This window comes from Frankliniella occidentalis, unplaced genomic scaffold (assembly GCF_000697945.3).
Source record: "Frankliniella occidentalis isolate FOCC.00 unplaced genomic scaffold, Focc_3.1 Scaffold76, whole genome shotgun sequence".
Lineage (NCBI taxonomy): Eukaryota > Metazoa > Arthropoda > Insecta > Thysanoptera > Thripidae > Frankliniella > Frankliniella occidentalis.
Window position 1 is genome coordinate 105,911 of NW_026267206.1, and position 16,938 is coordinate 122,848.

At 40.3% G+C, this 16,938-nt stretch overlaps 4 protein-coding genes across 7 annotated transcripts in view; 3 read left to right on the top strand and 1 right to left on the bottom strand.

Moving 5' to 3' along the window:
- Positions 1–3,588, top strand: part of LOC113212221 (uncharacterized) — a 95,989-nt gene extending 92,401 nt beyond the window's left edge. For both annotated transcript variants that reach the window (XM_026430831.2, XM_026430833.2), the window contains 5 exons: positions 827–1,086; positions 1,180–1,243; positions 1,328–1,579; positions 1,673–1,829; positions 1,914–3,588. In XM_026430831.2, the coding sequence (XP_026286616.1) occupies positions 827–1,086; positions 1,180–1,243; positions 1,328–1,579; positions 1,673–1,828 (732 nt within the window). In that variant the 3' untranslated portion in view covers position 1,829; positions 1,914–3,588. The remainder of the gene's footprint in view (positions 1–826; positions 1,087–1,179; positions 1,244–1,327; positions 1,580–1,672; positions 1,830–1,913) is intronic.
- Positions 3,589–4,401: 813 nt separating this feature from the next.
- On the top strand, positions 4,402–14,899 carry LOC127749666 (germinal-center associated nuclear protein). 2 transcript variants are annotated; one of them, XM_052268751.1, is made up of 26 exons: positions 4,402–4,547; positions 4,811–5,787; positions 5,915–6,081; positions 6,166–6,509; positions 6,612–6,738; positions 6,825–6,993; positions 7,075–7,208; positions 7,294–7,509; positions 7,589–7,860; positions 7,997–8,219; positions 8,321–8,533; positions 8,606–8,836; positions 8,941–9,662; positions 9,745–9,953; positions 10,038–10,279; positions 10,380–10,772; positions 10,855–11,004; positions 11,097–11,273; positions 11,356–11,480; positions 11,558–11,627; positions 11,748–11,889; positions 11,973–12,229; positions 12,333–12,426; positions 12,511–12,603; positions 12,697–12,831; positions 12,932–14,899. In XM_052268751.1, exons 2-26 carry the CDS (start codon positions 4,869–4,871, stop codon positions 14,335–14,337), a joined length of 7,230 nt encoding a protein of 2,409 aa, XP_052124711.1. In that variant the 5' UTR covers positions 4,402–4,547; positions 4,811–4,868; the 3' UTR covers positions 14,338–14,899. The 2 variants fall into 2 exon arrangements, with proteins under 2 accessions (XP_052124711.1, XP_052124712.1); XM_052268752.1 differs by having other exon boundaries at positions 8,944–9,662.
- A 128-nt stretch (positions 14,900–15,027) lies between these two features.
- LOC113204209 (probable GH family 25 lysozyme 3) overlaps positions 15,028–16,938 on the top strand; it is an 85,523-nt gene continuing 83,612 nt past the window's right edge. The window contains exon 1 of the mRNA XM_052268753.1: positions 15,028–15,741. Coding sequence (XP_052124713.1) covers positions 15,736–15,741 — 6 coding nt within the window. The 5' untranslated portion in view covers positions 15,028–15,735. The remainder of the gene's footprint in view (positions 15,742–16,938) is intronic.
- LOC113212222 (uncharacterized) overlaps positions 15,214–16,938 on the bottom strand; it is a 5,103-nt gene continuing 3,378 nt past the window's right edge. For both annotated transcript variants that reach the window (XM_026430835.2, XM_052268756.1), the window contains exons 3-6: positions 16,706–16,888; positions 16,222–16,296; positions 16,049–16,135; positions 15,214–15,913 (exon numbers count right to left, since the gene is read on the bottom strand). In XM_026430835.2, coding sequence (XP_026286620.2) covers positions 15,848–15,913; positions 16,049–16,135; positions 16,222–16,296; positions 16,706–16,888 — 411 coding nt within the window. In that variant the 3' untranslated portion in view covers positions 15,214–15,847. The remainder of the gene's footprint in view (positions 15,914–16,048; positions 16,136–16,221; positions 16,297–16,705; positions 16,889–16,938) is intronic.

A 16,938-nucleotide genomic window follows, 5' to 3' on the forward strand; every position in this document is an offset into this window, starting at 1 on the left:
ACCCTCCCTCCCTCCCCCGCCTCCCCTCGGACGGGGGAATGCCGGCGGCGGCGGGCAGCGGTCCCGGGCGGGGGCGGCTAGCCGGGCTGGCGGGTGCGCTATGGCGCTTCTTGCGGTTTTGGTCGAAGGGCCTAAATGGCTTTGGGCCCCGCCGGGCGGCCCTGGGCGCGGCGGGGCGGGGCGGGGCGGGGTGGTGGCGGCATTCCGGACCGCGCCGCTCATCAGACTTGTCTGTTATTGTTTGTTTAGACGGGCCGAGGGAGCAGGGGAAGGGGGAGGGGAGTATGACCCATTCAAACTCTAAAAGAGAGGTGAATAATGAGGATGGGGGAAATGAAAATAAAAATGGTGAGGAGGAATTTGAAATTACCTCGAGCTTTCATACCCCCCCCCCCTCACGCCTCTCCATCTACCTGAAAGGACGCCGACGACACGGCCGTTGCCCGTGTGTGTGTGAGAGAGTGCGCCCGCGGGACGCCTTTGGGGCCCCACCGCACCCCGCCCCGCCCCACCCTCATTGGCTCGTCTCATCTCATTGGATGTGGCGTTCCCTTTCATCTGGTGGGCAGTGTTAATCCGGTTGTCACGAGCGAACGGCGGCCCTCTGCGCGCCCCCGTGACTCACACGGGGACCCCCTGCTGGCCGTCGTCTGGCCTTGGGGCGTCCACCCCTAATTACCCTTGGGGTGAGCAGCTTAGTGTGTGATTAAAGTTACGCTCAGAGACGTGTGTGAGAACCCCAGATGTAGTACGTAGCTGTAAAACCATCTATTGTGTCTGTGTCACGCTCTAACGCGTCGCTCTTTCCCCTTTTCTGCCCGCACAGACGACGACGGTGAAGGTGTACGCCCGCTGCCTGCGCCCGGACATCGAGTACAAGACGCTGGGCATCACGTTCCGGACGACCTGCCGGGAGGTGGTGGAGGCGCTGCTGTCCAAGTACCGCATGCGGCACCGCGACCCCAACCTGTTCTTCCTGACGATGGAGGTGACGGTGCGGAGGGCGGGCGTGCGCACCGTCCTGGTGCTGGACGAGGAGACCAGGCCCGCCGCCCTGCAGGCGTGCCACCCCACTGGCGACTCCAGGTAGGTGTAGTAGACACAAGTCGTACCCAGGACGAGCAAGTTGTCTTCTACAATCAAGGCCAATACTCAACTTGTTATTTGATCTTTGCTCAGGTTTGCTCTTCAGACAAGGCGTGGTGGTCTAGTCAAGATATACGACAGTGCTCTAATGCCTGGGGTGAGTATTATTGAATCATATGCTCATGGTACTTGAAAAAGTGAACCGTTTACTAATTTTCTTTTTTTTTCTTTCGGCCAACAGTCCCAGTATAAAAGTCTTTTAATCTCCGAGCGGACAACTGTGGATGAACTTCTCCAAATCTTGCTGAACTGTTACAATAGCAAAGAACGCGTGGAGCAGTTCTCTCTTTACGAAGTCAATAGCACTCAAGAGTATCAACGGAAACTGCATCCAGATGACTACCCATTGAGAGTTCAACAAGCGTGGCTCCCACAACATCAACTCCATTTCCTTGTGCGCAGAAATACTGAATATAGAATTCGTAGGGGAAAGGTAAGATTGGGAATATTAGTATTTTTAATGTGACTATCTTCAAAATTAGATTCCAAATTAAACAATAAGTTATCAACCTTTTTGGTCTTTCAGCAATCTCAATGGAGTCCAGAGTTGGCATCTATCCCTAGCTCAGCTCCCGTCAGCACCCGAGGGGTGATGCCAATGCCACTGTCCTCAACTGCACCCTCAACTTCTTCTCCATTTGCTAATCTGCATGCAGACTATGAAAACTATTTCTACATTTAATGTGAGTAGCCGGCAGCTCTTGTACCTTTATAGAGCAAAACTGAATCTTTTTCTCTATACTAATTTATATGTTTTCTTTATCCAGGTTCTCTTTGCATTTGTTTTCAAAATGAAACAGAATGCATCAAGAGTAGTGGACAGGTATATTTGCGAAGCAAAGGTGACTACATGAGTTCTAGCCAAGGCTGACTGCCTAAGCAGCCATGGCCTTGATTTCTTTGTGTAATCCTTTCCTTTTGTAAAATGAAGACTTTGTTTGTCCTACTCTAAAATATTAATACTTGTGTACCTGAGCCAAAGTAACTGTGTGTGTCCCCACAGGCAAAGATTAATCATGTACTATTCTTGCCACCAATTGTTACAATAGGGCACTTATTTTGTTAAAATTTAGCAGTACCAGGGTGGACTGTCTGCTTATGAATAGGTTTAGGAATGTCTTCTTTGCACTGTGCTTTTCGACATTAAAATAAAATGAATCAGTCTCAAATACTGAACCTTATGGCTGCTGCAGCTATTACAGATAATATTATTATTAATAGTAATGACCATGTTCTCTGTGCATATGTGGCCAATCTTTGAACTTTTGCAAGCATTTTCTACAAATTTATAAGTTTAATTTATACTGTATCTATTTCACTCTAAATACAGTGTGAAACAATACTTTTTAAATTGTTGTAGCCGATTTTCTTTTCAGAACTTGTTGCTCTATTTTAGTTGAGAAAGTAATTTCTGATGCAAATTGAACATAAATCCATCGTGTTTTAAACTTTTCCAAAGATAGCATAATTCATTTTTAAACATTGGCCTTCAACCCGCCAAGTTTTATAATGAGTAATTGTTTTAACTTTAAAATTTTATTATAGATTACCCCTGCAAATGATATGTTGTTTGTGGGGAAAAGAAAGAAATTAAAGTTACCTTTTATGTTATTTTATGTACATCAACTATTCAGATTTTGACAATTTTGATGTCTCTAGGTTTACTTTCACTAAATGTGTTTTGTAAACACATCACATCATACTTTAAGTTTTACGCCAAAAGTGCAAAATACATTTCTGCACACATTGCTTTTGGCTGATGTTTTACATGGAGCCCCATCATAAGAACCTTCTAATGTTACCTGCAAATATATATTTATTTCTCCAAAATTACTGTTAAGTAGTAGATTTGTGATTTTTTTTTTTGTGTGTGTTAAGTTTAAAACATTGTTAAAAATAGTGCAGGAATCTTCTATAAATTAGTCATGTGTTGAATGGGATTAACTTTATGCACTTTTCAAGAACAAAAACAGTGGAGGAATTTAGAGTGTTGTTGATTTTAGAACTCAGCGCCCACATCTCTGAAAAGTAATACTGTAACTCTAAAACAGTATCAATTTTAATGCTAATGTTGAATTATTGTGTTGTGGAATGATAATGCAAATACATCTAGGATACATAGGGCGTCCAGTCTTTGTGTGCTTGAAAGCATTTGTGAAACTGACTTTAGTAATAATCACTTCTTTGAATTGCTTGTTTCATGACTCAAAAAGCTTAAGAAAAGATAGTGGCATAAACAAATTTTTTCCCAACACATTGACTGCTAGTCTATACCAAAGATGATCAATTTATTAATTACGGTAATCTGTTAGTTCATAAAATTGTTCAATGTAGTTAATGAAATGCATCACTACATTGTCATATCTATGTCATAGTTTCTTATTGTAAATTTAAAAAACTGTAAAAACAACAGAGAATAATAAAAGATTTTTCATTCTAAAACTTGATATAATTCCTTCATCACCAGCTGACTCAGTTCCCAAACGGCTAGATTTGTTATAGCAATATGAATTAACTACTGCACATGCTCCACTGATGACTATAATTCGAAAACTTCCTATAGCTGATATATTGTCACGATAACACAATAGTCACACCATGTTGGTATACCTTTCCATTGGAAATCTTCAAGTCCATTTGCGAGCATATGCCCAGGGGAAAAAATCTAGAAATTACAGAGGTCTGGAGGGAACCACCTGGACTGAAACAAACAAACTGAGAGACAGAGAGAACTTCTCATTTTTCTCTTCGCCTTTCCTGAAGACCAAATGAGTGTGACAGGGTAGCGGGTAGCACTCGAGTCTCGAGGGGCACGGCACAACAAGTCGTCGACCATCCCCATTCCGAGAAATACGAACCGAGAACTGCCGACAGGGGTCCGAAGGAAGTCTAAAGTGACCGAAAGTGACTCCTTCGGCCCATTGCTTCGTTTCTGCAGGCGGCCGTCCTTTCTCAAGTCCAATGAAAGTCAGCCGCAGGCCTGCGCAGGCTCGGCAAACAAATTGAATTCAAGCGGTCTCCACTCCACTGCTGTCGTACCAACCATCAATGCTTCTATCCGATTTCCAGAACGCAGTTATTTGTATACAGTTTGAAGACTGGACTCATTACGCAAATTAAATTATTATCAGTATTATCTTGTATTTTTCGCTTCTTTATCTCTTCTGATTTTTTCAAATCAAAAACTTCAATATTTTTTCAACAACTGATAGGCTTTTACTTTTCCCTCCGAACACAGACGTCCTAGTTTCTCATACTTCCAGTAATGGTGTACAGTTAGGGAAAAGCTTGTTCGTTTTTACTTGTGTGCATTAAGTTGTGGTGCAACATTAAATTCAAAACAACACAGTGACATTTGAGACGTACTCATTTTGAGTGGTCTATCTGACTTCTGTAATTGGGTATGTGTGTTATAATATTGATTTGCTGAAATACCCTTTCTAGATTAACTTTTCTGTTTGTGTCTGTTTAGTTTGAGGTTATTGGGTCCTTGGTTTAACTTAGTTTAATTTTTACTTTCATTCAAATTGTACTATAACTTGCCACCTTTACGTATTGGTTGTGATAAACGTTATGAGTTTAATTGATTTGTCTGAACACCGTTGATTGTTTATACTTTTCTAGTGTATTTGGCACCTCATGTTTTCCGTTGTTTATTTTTTAGGAGGCCAGAAGGAAGATTGTTATGGTGACATCCTCAAATAATTATCTTAGCTGCTGAAATGGGGGAGCCTCATCCATTTGGGGTACCCTTCCAGCAGCCAAACACATCTGGAGCTGATCCACAAAATTCTTCAGCTTACCAAGATTCATCAGGTACTCCAAACCTGTTTGCTGCTACGGGTCTGAAATCAGTGTTCGGTTCACCAGCTCCAAATGGCCCATCAAGTTTCTCCAAAAGCACCATCTTTGGAGGATCAGCATTTGTAAAACCCTCAGAAAGTGCCTTTCCTACCTCAGAAAGGCAGAACATATTTGGTGGCACCTTCCAAACAAATACAAATAGCTCTCAGTCATTACAGTTACCAAAGACAGAAGCTAGCACCAATGTTTCCCAGCCAAGTTTTTTTGGTAAAACATCCACATTTGGTGAAGCGCCTTTCAAATCTGAGGTGGTGCAATCTGGTGTGTTTGAGGGTACATTCGGTGTTTCTCAAACTCCCAATGCAGTGGTAAATCCTTTTTCCAATGCAACTTCTCAGCCCATCGAGGCAGCAAGCTCTTCCAAAGGAAGCATATTTGGTGGAGCTACCAGCAAGAAGGAAGACTCTATTCATCCTTCAGGTTTCTCGCTGTCATCTCTGGGTGCTGATGGTGGCTCTGACCAACCAAGGAATGTTTTTAAAAGTACCCCTGCTAAAGTGCTCAGCTATCCTGAAACATCCTTTGGGAAACTCTCCTCTAGTGACATTGTCTCCTCATCTCTACCTCACAATATGGAACCCACTGAACAATCAGAGAAAAGAGAAGGGTTCCTGTCAAAGACAAATCAAAAACATTTTAGAAACATGGAACCAGACAGTATTGGAGAAGAAAATCAAAATCAACCTAGTGGTCAAAGTCATGACAGCTCTAGGTCTACTAAAATCAAACGAACCGTTTTTGGAAAAGCCATTGCTGATGTTGCAAAGTCCTCTGACCGTAAGTCTTCATCAGCATAAAAGGATAATTATTATTTCTGACTTTAAATTATTCAGTAATTAGTGAATTAGTATTAAGTTGATGGCTTTTGTGTTTCTGAGGTCTGCCCTATTCTTTTGAACTGTAGGTAAGCAGCCAGTCGAAGAATCAAGATCTATTATTTGTCACCCATTAAATGGTGATCTTCCTGAAGCTCAGGTTTTTAAGAGTCATTTCAATCAATTTGGCCTAGCTCATGTGACAACTAGTAAAAGCAAAGAGAAGCCCTATTGTATTGCAACATATAAGACACATGTAAGCTGTAACAATTTTTTTGAGCTATTATTTTTTCTGTAGGTATAGGAAGTTAAATTTAATTTGTCAATTATTTGAATACAGGAAGAGGCCGTAGCAGCAATCAGGGGAAGCAAAGTTATCAATGGAGTTAAATATAAAACCTTTTGGAGAAATTTATCAAAAGCCAGGAGTAAATCAACTGAGGAAGTGAAGTCACCAGAGCAGAAAAAGAAACCCTCTAGACGATCTGAAATGGAAATAGATTCTTCTGTACAGGAAGAATTAGAGGCCATTTCAGGGATGGATTCATACCTCATTCCTCGTGATGCTTCCTTAAAGAGAAAAGCTGGGGTAGAGCTAGATTCTCGCAGAAAATCTCGACCCAAAACAGTTGGCCTTGACTTGGAATTAGAAGGAAAAAGTGAAATAAATGATTCTGGAAAAAGGTACAGCATTTCTTTACATGGCATAAAAGATAAAAAGATTCATGAAGTGCATATTTCATTTTGCCTAATGTCTGTTGATCATAATTGTATGTTTTTTGATAGGTCCAGCAGTGCCTTCTCTGGATCTGAAATACGTAAAGAATCAAGTAAGCCTCCAGCTCGAAAGGGAGCAAGAGGTGATGAAAAGTTGCCCATTCGAGCCAGGGTTGTACCATCTTCAAAGAAAACGGTCTGTAATTTTGGTCAGACAATTGTCAACACTTTTTCTAAGTGCTTTGAAAGAGTGTTTTAATATTTTAAAATTTGTCATTTTAGGAAGAGGTTGATGAGATGAACCAAGATAAAACAGAATCAAATGTTCCTCAATCAACTGCAGTGTCTACAGCCGCTATGTCTGAATTATTAGAAATTTTGAAGCAACAAGCAGTCTCAACAGATGACAAATTACGAGTTTTGGATGCACGAGATAAATTAATGAGGCTTAGTATGTAGTATTGTGTGATTGTATTAAATATATAGTTGTTTTACTGATTCATTTTGATTTAACCCTTTTCTGTTTTTTTAGGACAAGTTAAGCAGTATGACATATCAAAGGCTGTGAAAACTGTTGGAACATGTCCGGACATGTGCCCTGAAAAAGAACGCTTGCTGAGAGAATCAAGAAGACAAATATCTCAGTATGAGACACATCCTTCAAAGGTACATTTTGACCTTTGCAATTTGTTTGTATAAAAAATGCACCACATTATTCTGTATATTTAAGTTCATTTGGTGATCCTCACAGCCCAATGAAATGGTACCTAGTTTAATGGTGAAGCAGTATTCACGAAGTTCTGCTGATCAAGAAGAGCCTCTCCCACATGAGCTACGTCCACCATCTGTTTTAACTATGACAATGAATTATTTGATGCACACCATCATGAATCTAGGAGATCAACCCGGTGAAAATTTAGGGGAGTGGTATCACTTCCTATGGGATAGACTTCGGGGAATTCGAAAGGTAATGTTTCTGCACAACACTATTTGCTCATGTGTATCATGTTGTGTAAGGTATATTTAATATCTTTCTTTAAATTTAGGAAATTACTCAGCAAGAGTTGTGTGACACAGATGCAGTACGTCTTGTAGAGCAATGTGCAAGATTTCATATTCATTGTGCTGCACGCTTAGTTGCCGAAGACCCAAGTGTCTTTGATGATCGTATAAATACTGAAAATCTTACAAAATGCTTACAAACATTGAAGCATATGTACCATGATTTGTGGACAAACAATAGTGTCACATGTGAAAATGAACCTGAATTTGTCACTTATTTTCTCCTGCTTAATCTGAATAACGGGACAATTATGTGGTAAGACTCATAAGGCTTTCTTTTTATTGAAATTTACTCATATTTCTATTTAAATTATTTTAAATTTCTATTTAAATTGTTTTAAATAATTCATTTACCTCTAGTTGTGAGAGTTGATTGAATAATTTGATTACAGGGAGATGGAGCAACTTCGTGAAGAAGTCCTCAGAAGTCCTGAGATTGGTTTTGTGGCTGCAATGTACAACACCCTTTCCTCAAACAATTATGTCAGGTTCTTTCGTCTGGTGAGACGGGCGTCATATTTGAATAGTTGCCTATGTATTCGTTATTTTTATCAAGTTCGAGCTAATGCACTGCGCACCCACGTGAAAGCCCTTGCAAAATTCAGACCAGTCCAGGTAAAGAGGAGCTCCCTTAATTAATAGCATGGTACTTAGCTGTATTAACTGAAGTAGCAGGTTAGCTTTACCTTTAATCAAAATTAATTTGTTTTTCACAGTATCCTATGGCGTCCCTTTATGAAGACCTTGGCTTTGAAAATGTTGAACAAGCAACTGCATTTTGTAAACACTATGGGCTCATGGTTGAAAATGAATCCTTGGGTGCCACTGCTGTACTGTCTCCAGACACTTTAAAGAATCCAACCTCTGTCTTAGCATCAGTACGTGCTATTCAAATGGTGGAAACCAAGAAAGTCGGGAGTGTTGGTGAAGTAAGTATTAGTGTTTTTTTGGATTTTGTCTTATGTTGAAGAGAATCTGTCTATCTTATTTTTCTTCTTTAGGTTGTGAATGGAGCAACACTTCCACCACGATCATTTGAGACTCATAACGTCCATCATAGTTTTGATATGAATGGATATTTGTATGAACATGCCTTGTATGCTAAAGACCAAGGTGTGCCAGATATGGAAATGAAAGCTGGTGATAGAGAAAGCTCTCAGATTCAAGAAAATAGAAGCCAACCAACTGAAAGAGAGTCATCTAAGATTATTCCACCTCTCTTAAGTGAAACTGTAAGCTTAAAAAATTAGTTATTACTTGCCCCAAAAAATCATGGTTTAAACTTGACCCTTCCTTATTTATGTATTTATTTATTTGATTCTGTGTCTGTTTTCAGAAGACTTTGCCTCAAAACTTTGGAAGCTTAAATAATCCGAAGTTTTCTTTTACATCAACATTGTCTCATCCTTCATCAAATACTGGAACTGGTTTCGGGATATCTCCAAGTCCAATATTCTCACCTGCTTTTACAATGCCGCAGCATGCCCATGCATCTTCTGAGTTACAGCAGATTGGGAAATTGAACACACCACCAGCATCGAGCAGTGTAGTACCTCTCACACGCACAGTTTTCCAAAAAAGTTTTGTTGATGACTCCAATGCTAAGATTGAGGCAGAGAAGAAAGCTCAAGAATTGATTGCATCAATTGACAAGCATTCAGAATCCTTGGTCGATGATATTTTACTGTCAAGTGTACGGGAGGCTATTACTGAAATTGTTCATTTAGAATGGAAATCCGCTGAAGAGGAGCAGCGACAAGCTGAAGAACAAAGGAGAGCTGAGGAACAGCTTCGAGCACAGGAGGAGCTGAGGAAAAGAATTCTAGATTCCCACATAGAAAGAATTTCCAATGATTCCCTTACAGAGATTATGCATGATGTTGTTACACAGTTAATATCTGATACAGCGTTCGAATCCTATTCATCTGAGGTGGAACTTGTTAGACAAATCATATCTGTGTCTGACGAATCCACAAGTGCTCTGATCAATCTTGTCACTGAAGAAATGTGTGATGATATAGCATCAGAAGAACTCAAGAAGTTGCAAGATGTGGCAAGGTTTGCTAAAAATATGTATTGAGTCAGTGAGACAATTTTTATTCTATACCCTTTTCTTATAATTAAATTTTGTCCATTCTAGATTAGAGGCTGTGCAGTGCCGAGTGAAGAAAGTCTTTTATCATTGGTTGCAAAGGGCACGGCGGTCTCTTCACAGGAGGCGAGTGATGGAAGATTTTCCTGCCAGTGTTATTCCATTGAGCATTAAAGAACATGCTGAGCGGTGGGGATTTCCAGAAAATATGCAGATTTCTGCATCAAAGCGAGAGGAAAAACTAATTGACTTCTCAGGTATAGAGAAATATTTGTAAAATCTCGCCCAAAACAACATGTACAATTTCAATTACCTTATATATTTTTCTTCCCTCTATACAGATATAAGAACAATATCAGCACACCCTCAGACAACATTCGCTGAACTTATTGGAGTTCAAACGGTTCATAGATATGATGCTGTACGCTCCAAACTTGGATTGCGGCCAACTGATAAAGTACTTTACAAATTGTTTGTGTCTTTGCCAGAAGAATCTCTTGATCCAGCAACTCAAATGATCGATTGGTGGATGCGCAGAGTATTTAAACAGAAATCAAGCATGCTTGTAGATGAAGTTAACAGGGTAAAAGCACGCTTAATCTTTTCATGACTACCCTTAATGCAGTAACATGTACTTAATTTTCTATTGGTTGACTTTAATTTCTTCCCATATTCTTTTACAGGGTGTTTATCGTCTTGTGAGTGGTCTGAAAGTTACATCTGAAATTGCTGTATATGCCAGTTTGCAGACAGTTAAAGGGTGTTATGCGCTCGAAAAGCAGTCCAGTTTAGTTTCTGGCACAAGTGCTGTCCTATTTACTCTATCACCTGCCAGTAACATACAGGAGAGCAGATCTCGTTTAAACATCCTCTTCAAATCTGCCAACAAGTTGCCACCTTTTCCGCTTGTGGTTGCTGTGGTATGTGCTTCAGAACCACCTATAGATGGACTGAAGCAATTGGTTCTCGAATTGGAACTCGATCAGTGGCTAGGCTCTGGAGTAATTGCCGATTATCAAATCTTGCATGTTCAAGAACTATCGGACATTAAGTACCTCTCAGATCGTTTCAACATGGTGAGAATTGTTTTGTGCCTATTCATGATTGATTATGGTTGAAAAAGAGTCCAAAAATCAGCTTTTTCTTCTTTCACTGCAGGCCTTCAACTACATGGTGATGACATGGACACCAATTCCTGAATTTTCTCTTGTGTGTTTAAAGAACGTTTTAAGAAGTACTTTTCAAATGTTTTATATATCTATTCAATTTAATTATAACAGTAGTGAGATTTATCCACGAGACATTGATGTAAGTTGTTTCTTTGTTTAAATTGTAAACTCTCATGTTTTTCAATCTCATTTTGACCCTGTGCATTTATACATGGCTTCTTTGGACTACAGAACCCAAATGTTATTATTGGATTGTGCAATGAGTGGCTAAGTCACATGTGTCATGAGTTTGTAACATCATACAATGAGGCCAAAGACTTATGTGCAGAGGAATTTTGGCCACTTCTTCATAAGGGTGCTTTCCTTCCATTTTTGAATCAACCCAACTACAATCAACTTTTGCAAGAGGTTTGTTTTGGTTAAGGCATCTTTACTCCCTCAAATTTCATCATTTATACGTATGATTTTGAATCAAATTTCTCTTTATCAGGTAATTAAAGATGTTTGCCTACCAACAATCGAATGGCCACCTTTGTCTGAAGAGGCATATGATAATGTGCTGACTGAGTATTGCTCTTGGTTACGACCTGATGAACACAAGCAAACTCTTAGGAGGTAGGTAGAAAACTTTGCTTCATAGGCATTGGGAATGGCGATTGAAACATAAATGGGAAATTTTGTATCTTTTACAGACTGTCATGTTTGAATGGCCTAGAATGGACTCAAAAAGTAAAATCCATGCCTTGGGTCAACCTCATTGAGGTAAGAGATGCTATTAAAAGCCCAGTGTTTAATTTTTGTTTCTTTGTAACTTTTTTTTTTTTTTTTTTTTTTGTAAACTTTGTAACTAAACACTTAAAAATACCTTTTTTATTTTTTTAGGATTGGATGGAAGCTCGAATCAATTATATGGAAACATCTGGGCCTGGATGTGAAATATTGTGTTTGATGAGAGCGCAAAATGTAGAAAATCTTTATACATATCCATGGTGGGCGCAATCTAAATACATCATATCTTATCTTGGTTAGTTCTGGAGCTGAGTTCTGTCTCTTTTTATCCTTATTTTTTATCTACATCTTATTTAAAACCAACTTTTATTATTTTAGAAATGAATGGGTCTGGAAGAGAATGTGAGATGGATGTTGATCAGACTGTTCCATCAGATAACACTGTTGAAGAAGAAGAAAAAGAAGTTAGTTTGATTAAAGAGCTGGAGACAAATAGTGTTTCTTTAGGCTTTGGTCAGTTGGAAGAAGTTGCTGATAGTGTTGATGAATTAAAAAGTGTAAATGAGTCTCTTTTAAACCGTATTAGAAAGGCACTTTCAGATGATCAGGAGAATTATCCTACTAACAGTCAAACTGTAAGTGATATAGTGGTGACTTATGTTTGAATGAACAGGAGCACTGGTTAAAGTCCAGCTTGGAAGCAGCATTAAGACATGCACACATTCTTTTTTTTTTTAGGATGAAATGAAGGACATTGGATATGATGATTCAACCTCTCAAAGTATTGTCACCACAGTGAACTCAGCTGGTTTATCAAGTGCTCAAACTATAGGTGATTTTGCTGTTGAGTCAATCTGCAATGGTTTTGTATTATTACCAGTATTTCAGAACACTAAAGGACATTTTTTCCCAGCAGATTTAGATGATGACTTTTCAAATGTGTCAACTAACAAATCTGTTTTTATTACTCAAGATGTTGACATCTCAGAGACCCAATCCACTTGCAAAAGTATGTTACCCCTGACTTTGAAACTCCCAACCTTTGATTATACCTACTAAAATACCATTGTATCTTCATTAATAATACAATCTTTTATTACAGGCAGTAGCGAGGGAAAAACTTCTAGTTCTTCTAAAAGTATGAGGGAAATTATGGCCTCTATGAATGATATTGTTTCTTCTCTCAACAAGAAGTATCAAATATTGGGGACTAAATCTAATTTTGAGAACTTATCTGGTAATAACAACCAACTTCTATTCTGTTTTTCCTGTGGTGTGTATTCTGATTGATTGGTTGATTGCAAATAAAATTAAAACAAAATATTTTTTTGTTGCAGATTTGAGACTAGGTGTAGGAAAGATTCCTGAGTCTGCTACTCTTCTTCCTTCTGACAAAATTCTTTCCAGCCCTTTTGTTGAACAAAGTCAGAGACGTATGCAGGAAAGATTACATGGAACACCAGTGGAAAAGAGCGGCAATTCGTGTGGCAGTAGAGAACATGATAGCAGTGATTCTGATCTCGAAATAGTTGCTGATGGTGATAGAAGTAATTGTACTTTGGTGAGAACAGTTTCGTCACCTTCTAGTCGTGAAAGTGGTTCATTAAGAAGTGAGAGTGACTCAGAGAGAGAGGATTTCAGTGATGAAAGATCATCATATCGCAGTAATGACAACAGTCGCAAACATCGGCGTCGTAGTTGTAGTGAGGATTATAGTTCTGATGATGGATCTCATCACTTTGATAAGAAGCACACAAATACCATGAATAAGAAGCAGCAAGTTGATAGTGATGATGAAGATCATGTCAACCTCAAGAAACAGTACGATAGTGATGAGTCTAATGGCGCTAGTAACCATTCTTATCAAAATAGTGAAGATTACATAAGTGGGGAGGAAGAAATAGAGGAAGAAGAAAATGAAGAAGAGGAGGAAGAGGAGGTCCAGGCAATATCTTCAGACGATTCAAGAGAGCAAGAGAATACCAATCATCTGATTGATAATTCTAATTCAGAACCACCTTGTCTTCTTAGTAAAAACCCATTTACTATTACGGATAATAGCAGTGATTTGAACCTACCAGCTGCTAGTTTTGCTGAAGATTCTGCTCACAATGGTCTGCATACTGAGGATGATTACGGATCAGAGAGAAATCTTATAAGTTTAGACAATTTAAATAATCCTTATGAGTACTATGGACAAGATGCAGGAGTTGATCATGAACCTCTTTACTCAGAGTGTTCGGAAGTTAGTGCTGTCCAACCTGCTGATGTTTCAAGTGAGCTGGTGACGATTAATAGTGATGTTGAACCTGTTGCCGAAGAGAGAGACCATGTTTTTTTATCAAGCTATAATCAAACCTGCAATCCAAATATTAATGAAGTGGAGGTTGGTGGGGATGAAGGTGAAGTGAGCAACGAGTCGTTAGCTGACCACAGTGAAGGCACTCTCGTCTCCTCTTCTGAGGATGGGGAGCATGATGACGATCATGATAACTCAACTATTGAACATGGTGATGATGAAGAAGAAGAATATGGCGGCGAAGAAGAGGAAGAAGCTTTAGGTGAAGAAGAGGAAGAACCTTTAGGTGAAGAAGAAGAAGAACCTTTAGGTGAAGAAGAGGAAGAACCTGTTGGTGAAGAGGAGGGAGAAGAGGAAGCTGAAGAAAATGAAGTTGAATCAGATGGTGAAAGTGTACCTGATGAGGACAGTGATATATGTGAGGTAATTGATGATGATGACTGAAACATCTAACTGTTAACAAGATATTTTCTTCCAAGTATTTATTTTTAATCATTGCTTTGACCAAACATTTGTCAAAAATTTTATGTCTAATTATTTCTCTTTTATATTATGAAGTAGACATTACAATTATATTTTTTTCTTCTTAATTTTCCTTTGCCCTTTATTTCTATATGTTAGTTGCATTTAAATCATTTCAATGTTAAGCTGTCTAAGTAAACCTTTTTGAGTCATGTATATTGAAGAATTCAAAGTAGGAAATATTATTAGCTGCTTACATACTCAACTGCTGAAATTGTTGCAGTTTTTGTTAAAAAGATCTGGGGGTGCTCAGCAGCTCTGGCTCAGTATGCTTAGGCTCCTAATAATCATTTGAAGCATTGACGAGAGCCAGTGAAAGTCTTTTTTGTTTTGTTTTCTTATCATCTTATGGATTGTCTGTGATGTTTTTTTAAAAAACTATTTTTGTATTAAACAACTTGTACTACAATATTTTTTTCATTGACTGACTCTTTGACTTTTCTTGTGTGGAAGTCTAGTTTTAATAAAGCTTTTACATAAGATAGTTTGCTCTATTTGTACCAGTTGCATAATATTGAACTCGATCAGGTTCACTCGAAAACTTGTTGATTTCTGTGAGAAATACTCCGCGAGTATACCGCTGCAGCTAAAACGCGCAGGGAATCAGGGGTGGTAGGCGTGGATGCTTCTGCCATCGCATCTACCCCCTGCACCCAGAGATCTTTGGGAGCTCACTTCCTACCAGTGAACAACCTGTTCGCCTCTCAGCCGATTTCTTGGCACGACTGGCACTGAATCGAGCTGGGCTCCATTCAAACATGAAAAAAATAATTAAAAATAAAATAAAAATACAACCAGTTTTCTCCGCAAAAAACGTTTAATGACACTTAATACGTTCCAAGTTTTGGCCATCTCTTTAATTGGAGTTTACTTGGTACTGAATCAACGTTAACGGGTGGGTCTTGTAGGCCCGGCACTTTACAAAGGGGGGATGAAATACTGGGCAGGTCACCTTGGGGCGGCCGGTCCCCTGCGGGTTACACCCCCACCCCCCTAAATGGAGAGGAGGGTGTCTGCCGTGCGATGCACCCCCAAGGGGTGGCGCTGCCGTGCTGGCCGTGCAACGGCGGGGCGACGCGGGGCCGGGCGGGGCGGCCGCCACCCCGACCAGTTGGCTGCGACCAGCGCTCCGGATCGGAGCAGCCAGCTGGAGGAGCTGCCCGCGCCGCGCCGCGTCGCGCCGAGGAACGCGTCGACTGAGTGAGTGCGCCCGGCCACGCACGCCGCGCCAGCCGCGCCGACTCGAATGTAAACAGTGAACAGCGACAAGGACAGCGCCTGCCTGGATAAGTCACCTCAGCTCAGCAGCCGGCCCCCAGCATGCAGGTGATGGTGACGGGCGACGGTTCGAACGACGAAATATGGCGAAGTTGAAGTTCCCCAAAGTGTAGACAATTTGCATGCCCTCTGTCACTTGGCAATCGGTGGTGCGTTAAGTGTAGAATGAAGCGCCTACCTGGCACAGCAAGGCCACGTGGGTTGTCGCTGCCAGAAGAACCTAAAACATAAAAATAATAATGCCAAAATGGAAAGAAACACGAGTGGGAAAAGAAATATTATGGTGGATTAAGTCACGAGACTAAATCCACCATCAGCCATTAAAAGGCAATATGAGACCTATGCTGGTGCTTACCCCTAAGGTGAAGTTAGTGTCGATTTGAAACAGTCCCCAAACTCTGTACTTGGTCTGACGCTCGATCTGTGTGATAAACTTACTGACCTGCCACAACATATCCACCCCGCGAGTTAGAACCCACCCATACAGGCACAGTAGACTCGTATCCACAAATAGGTTATTTTGCATACCTCGTTATTCTCTTCGATTTGTCGCGGGTCTGCCTGCACCAGAAACCCGTGAAGAATTTCCTTACTTCTGGCGCTCTGCAATTTGAAAGGAAAGAGACTCGAATAGGTAGTAAAAAGACAAAGCGAAACCCAAGGAATAATTCTGTCAAAAATCCTTTCAAAAGTAAACATAACCAGTCCAGCTCAGTCAAAACAAACCCTTGGCGCCATGTGGGATCTCACGTTGTTGAGCCCATATAGGTTTTGTTTTGAATCGCTCTTTCCCATCACTACGGCCCCATTACCTCCGGATACGGATACAGTTCAGGTCCATGGGAAGTTCCCTATGGCCACTTACAATGACAAAATGTTGTAGACCTAGGCAACTTGAATGCCAAGTTTTTGCCTAACTTCTAACTTGGATTGCCAAATTTTGTTACGGATTGTCAAGACCACAGGTTTTACAGTGGAATAAAGTACATCGGGGGAGTAGATATCCACTTACCTCAAAGAAAAACCTCTGACCTATGAAGCTGAACGCTCCAAAGTACGCAAAGTAGTGTAGGCCAATGAATGCCGCCGCGAGCGTGGTTGACGACACGTCGCCGCGGACGATCTCGAGGATGGAGTTGGCAAGGTAGATCGTGGGGGTGATCAGCGTGTTCATAACAACCAGCAGGATGCGCTCCTGGAAGTTGAAGAAAAGGGGCACTCTCAAAATAAAGTTGTGAAGTGACT